The sequence below is a fragment of the Belonocnema kinseyi genome, chromosome 1 (genome assembly GCF_010883055.1).
Source record: "Belonocnema kinseyi isolate 2016_QV_RU_SX_M_011 chromosome 1, B_treatae_v1, whole genome shotgun sequence".
Classification (NCBI taxonomy): Eukaryota; Metazoa; Arthropoda; class Insecta; order Hymenoptera; family Cynipidae; genus Belonocnema; species Belonocnema kinseyi.
This window is the reverse complement of record NC_046657.1, coordinates 94,032,092-94,037,544: the sequence shown is the minus strand read 5'-3', so window position 1 is coordinate 94,037,544 and position 5,453 is coordinate 94,032,092. Positions and strand designations below refer to the sequence as shown.

At 28.7% G+C, this 5,453-nt stretch overlaps 1 protein-coding gene across 2 annotated transcripts in view; it reads left to right on the top strand.

Annotated features, from left to right (window-relative positions):
- Positions 1–4,937, top strand: part of LOC117182720 — a 90,900-nt gene extending 85,963 nt beyond the window's left edge. For both annotated transcript variants that reach the window (XM_033375827.1, XM_033375832.1), the window contains exon 2: positions 214–4,937. In XM_033375827.1, the coding sequence (XP_033231718.1) occupies positions 214–338 (125 nt within the window). In that variant the 3' untranslated portion in view covers positions 339–4,937. The remainder of the gene's footprint in view (positions 1–213) is intronic.
- Positions 4,938–5,453: the final 516 nt, after the last annotated feature.

Genomic DNA, 5,453 nt, shown 5'->3' with positions numbered 1-5,453 from the left:
ATATAATTTTATCTTCTGTATAAGTCAATATCGAATTAGAGCTTTCACAATAAAATAATTCAAACTGAAATCATAAACCTGAAATCAATAATTTATCGTTGGTTTTCTAAAAAATAATATTATCATCTTTCGACCTATAAAATAAATTTACGGTCCTCAACAGATTTTTATGATAAATTCAAAAGCATTGACATATTTGTTTGTATTTTTCAGTCAGAAGAAGTCGCAGCAGCAGCAAAATTATCACGCAACTTGGCACACCACGTTGGCGTCCTGACCGTTGTGATTTTGACCCGGATCTTTTGACTCCGACCTTGCTAGTAACTTCTACAACCTGACGATTCCCGCCGACCAAGAAAACAGCTTTAAATCTGCACCACTAAGAAGATAACCACCACTTTCAATTAAATAACAGTGAATCGATACAAAAAACCCTCGCATAAAAATCTAAAATATGTATGTAATTTTGCATTAGCAAACTTGCAAATGTTCTGTGAAGGAGGAAGAAGTATTGGTTATTTCCGATTCCTATAGGGAAAATAGCGTAAATTTTCCATTTAAAAAAACCTTTGTTTTATTCAATTAAACATTTGTTTCATTTAAAATTCTAGTTTGAGTTAATAAGTATGCATTAATGCGAAAAATTTATTTATTTAAATGACTAAACATTTTGAGAACAAAAAATTTATTTTATTCAATCCAAATTTATACTATTTTATTTAATGTTATTATGAAAATAAAACCAAATATAGTTAGGCTGCGTCTAGTCCTTCCAAACAATTGCCGGAGCAAGCTGGAAAAGGGGATAAACTAGACGTTCTGAAAATTCGGAACGACTAACTAAACTCATGAAAAATGTGTGACTACTCATCAAGAATTTCGGGACGAGACACATTGATGCAGTAAACCATTTTTAAAAAAATGTTGAAATGAATAAATCAAAGTTTTTTTTTAGTTTCGACGGAGTTTCTTAACAGCTAAAGCACAGCTACTCGAGAATTATAAGTAGTATGCAATATTAAAACTATCGATTCTTGACATGTTATAGAAACGTATTGTTTCAATCATTACGTGTGGAAATTATGTGTCGTGTGGCATTATACAGAGCAGATGTAGCTTATTCTGTTTTTCTTAATTTATTCAGAGAACGTCTATAGACGGCACATTATATCGACTGAGTCTTTCTCAAAAGACATATAGCTACTGTAATCTATATACTGTCAGCGTCTAAGAAGTTACGAGGCATTCTGTCGTTCAAAAATATAATTCCATACTTGAAATTTATCAAAAATAAGAAAATATTGTTATACTATAAGGTCGTTTCCAAACCAGTAAGAGTTTAAGAAATATTTTTATCTCATGTTCATGCATTTGAAACCTATTTCCACAAACTAAAGGCGAATCCTTTTTCTACTTTAGGGAGAAAGGAATTTGTATTGAAATATTTCTTTGAGTACTCTGATTGGTTTTGGAATTACCTTAAGTGTATACAAAATAATTTTTTACAAATCTAAAGAGTTTTTAATCAGTATATTATATGAGATTTATTTGGAGCTTAAGCAAAAAATGTAATTTTGACTGGCCAACAGTAAATGGAAAAAATAGGATAAAATCATTAAATACTTTAAGAAATTAACTACAAATTAGTTTATGGAAAGCAGTTTTTAATTTGTAAATATATGTTAAGAAATTATAAATGATTTCATATGAATTACATGTGAATTTCGGATTCCGTATAAAATTCTAGAAGATTCATATACTTCTAAATGAATCAAACGTGAATTCTGAATTTCGCATAAATTGTAGTTAGTTAGAGGGTTCTGTATCAATTCTAAAGAATTCAAGTGATTTCAAAGGAATAAAACATGAATTCTAGAATCCGTATAAATTCTGTAAAATGCAAGTGATTTTATTTAAATTGTAGTGAATTCATGTGATCCCTATACTTTCTAAAAGATTTACGCGATTTCAAATGGATTAAAATGTAAATTGCTTGATTCTGCATTAATTCTATAGAATTCAAGTAGTTTAAAATGAATTCTAAAATTCTCAATTTGGATTTAACGAATTTCAAGTAAGTTCACATAAATTTAAATATGCTCCAGGTGAATTCATGTGAATTACCTTTTATACCCAAATTCCATAAGGATTCTTTATCAATTTTTTCTGAAGTTCACAAAAATGCTTTCCTTGAAAATTCGATGGAGATTTAAGCGAAATTTAGTCGAAATTCTATTTAGTTTGAATAATTTGTCATTTCAGAAAATGACTGCTTTCGATAAATCAGTAAACTAGTTCGTGTATGATGAGTTAAAATTGTAATTTTTATTTAACATTTTAATTACAATTTATACAAAAAAAAATAAATTGAGCGGTTGGCTGCAATAACGGTATCCTTGCATTTTTATAAATCACTTTTTTTATTTGTTTCGAACGTAACTTTATTTAAAATAGAAGAAAAACAAGTGACTTCTGAAAATTCAATAGCACTGTTACTTTAAACAAACGTTCAATTTATTTCAAAATGTTCTTGTAACGCGTTTAAAGGTGTTGGAAACAGATCCTAAACTCAACATTGAATTGCCTTTTTTGACTCCAAAACTATTCCATTCTGTATTCTAAGTGAGAAATTGGATGATTTTAATACTTTTTGTGTAAAGCGATTTTTTTCGAATGCCCGTGTTAGAACCAAAAAAAAATTGTTTTGCGCTAAAAATATAGAAATAAGTCAAATTTTCTCTCCGAATACAGACTTTGGTTCAAAACAGAAGGCCCTATGTATCTAACATATGTAATTCTAGTATTTGTGGAGTAAAATGCGGCAATTTAATTTTGATTTTAGGGCCTGGTTCCATTGCCCTTAAATGGACTTGTATATTTCAACTACAGAAATGTTAATGTAAATTTTAAGAATAATTAAGCATGCGCCTATATTTTAAATATATATTTTTAATGGAACACTGATCAGCTCTGGATAAAATTCGTTTATCCAAAAAAATGTGTCATTTTTGTAGACATATTTTTTAGTCATGAATTTCATAAATATTATTCCTAGTCTCATACCCTCGAGTCATAACGCAAGACTGTATAAATTTCGAGAGAGTGTCTGGTCAAAAAGAACTCCTTATATCTACTGATATTCATTGTTTCTATACCTATGTAACAAAGAAAAAAGAAATTCCACGTGGAGTTAAATCACGATCCTCCGATTTTGTAACAAATTTTAATTTCAATCTGGAAATACTTACCACTTAAGCAATTTATTTTTCACATGTTTATGTACACAATATTGAATACTGAAACTGTGGGAAATGGTAAGAAACCAGAAAGAGGATATATAGTCTATTTTTGGTACGAATAATGAAAAAAGTTGATTTCTATTTTACCGATGTCATATTTTTTTAATTCTTTAAATCGGGTCTAGGCTATTTGCCTTCGATATATATTTCTTGCCATTTCTGAAAGTTTCAACGAAGAATATTGTGGACACAAACTTACGGAAACAGAATTTCTCATGTGGTAAGTATTACTTGCCCTTAAGACAATGAAGAATAAATTTCAGATCGATTTTATTCGTTAAAAAATATCATTTCTGTATTTTATATTATTTGACTCTAGAAACTAAAAATTTGCCTGTTTCAATGATAAGTTAATAGCTAAATTTCTTATTTTTAGAGCATTTACCTGAAATAATTGAAAAGGAAATCGGAGGTGCGGGAAATAAATAATCTCGAAGTGGCATTGGTTATCTTTCCAAAATACGTGATAATAATTCGGCAAACAAATCTCGATTGGAATGCGAGAAATGCGATAGGTGCTATTTCAGTAGTTTTAAAGCGATAATATTAATATAAAATTTAATGGATGATGGAAACTTGAGAGCACAATATGTAGATAAAATTGAGGAAAAGCATGTAAAGAGATTTTTTAGCTAGAAGAAAAATGTTTTACGCGTATGTACAAATGCGTAAGGTAGAAAATTAGTGAAAAGATTAAGTTAATCAAATCACTGCTGCGAAATCTGCTATAGGACATTCCACTAAAAATCAAAATTTAAAGAAGGACGACATTCATTATTTCTTATTATAGATTTAGTTAGGTATTTTGTAATTATTATTATTATCATTATTGCTGCTGTAATAATTAAATTGTTATTAGTATTATCCTTTAATTATTTTAAATTAATATCGTCAGTATATTTTTTTGCAAAGTTCTTTCGATTAAAAGTAGAACGAATTTGAAATAGAGTTATGTATAAAACTGTGAATTTCGCAACAGTGAAGAACTTTCGTACCGTTATCTAAAATTGAATTCGATATTTCACAACGATGGGAATGTTTTAAATCTCGTGCTTGAGATATAAACGTGATGAGTGGTTTAGGTGTTGAATGTGCAAAAAACAAAATGTGTGGATTTTATACCAAAAAATTTATTACTTTTTATTGATTAAATTTTTTTAATCATCTGCCTTTTGATTCTTTTGTTCATATAGTTTTATGTTAATTCCATTCTAATTGAAAAAAATTTTGTTATGATAAAATTTTTTGTTATAGTGTAGTAGTATAGTAAGTGTTCATTGACGATTAAATTTGTATTTTGTAGTGAGAACTAAACCTATTGTTATAATATTTTCATTCTGTATAATTATCAACATTTCTATAGTATCATATGATGATGACGTGCAGGGATTAAGTTTGTTCTTGTTTATTTATTCGATATGAATGTGCAACGAAAAGATTGATGAAAAAGGAGAAACTGACTTTTAGATCAAACTAGACTGTTTAAGCTGTAGATTATATTCTATAAGGATCTGATGATTGAAAATATTTTGTTGATATATTATATATAAATATATGTACATACATGGTATGATTAATTAATTATGATTATAAGACACGAGTATTATACGAATATATAAAAATTAATACTGCAACGTCTGCTGTTGTTTTCATTTTTATCTACACACAATAGGACCAGTCGAGGGCAATAACGGGTTTCTTGAATTTTCAGAAGTGACTTGTTTTTTAATTGTTCTTCATGAAGTTATATGGGTATATGTCTAGATTCTTATTCTTTTTTTGAGTTATCTATTGTAGTCTAAAGTATACTGTAAACGTGATTTTAAATAGAATACTCTAGATCAAAAGTAATTAACTGTACTTAGTAACCCAATGCAAAGAAGACTGTGAATTGCGTATCTATCATTTGCAGATTGAGAAAGTTAAAACGGAATCGGTTTGCGACTATGTGAATTGGTCATTTTTTCAAGCAGCTTCGGAATCTGCCATGCACTGCTATGACCATGTCTATCAAGGTCATATTGAATCCGTTCCCTCTTTTTGAATCAGACCGACTGTTTGAGATTAAGCTGTCATATTTCACACGATGTTTTAAATTTATAAATGCACTGAAAGAAATGAATTGCTGATACAGTTATATTGCGGGTTAGATCA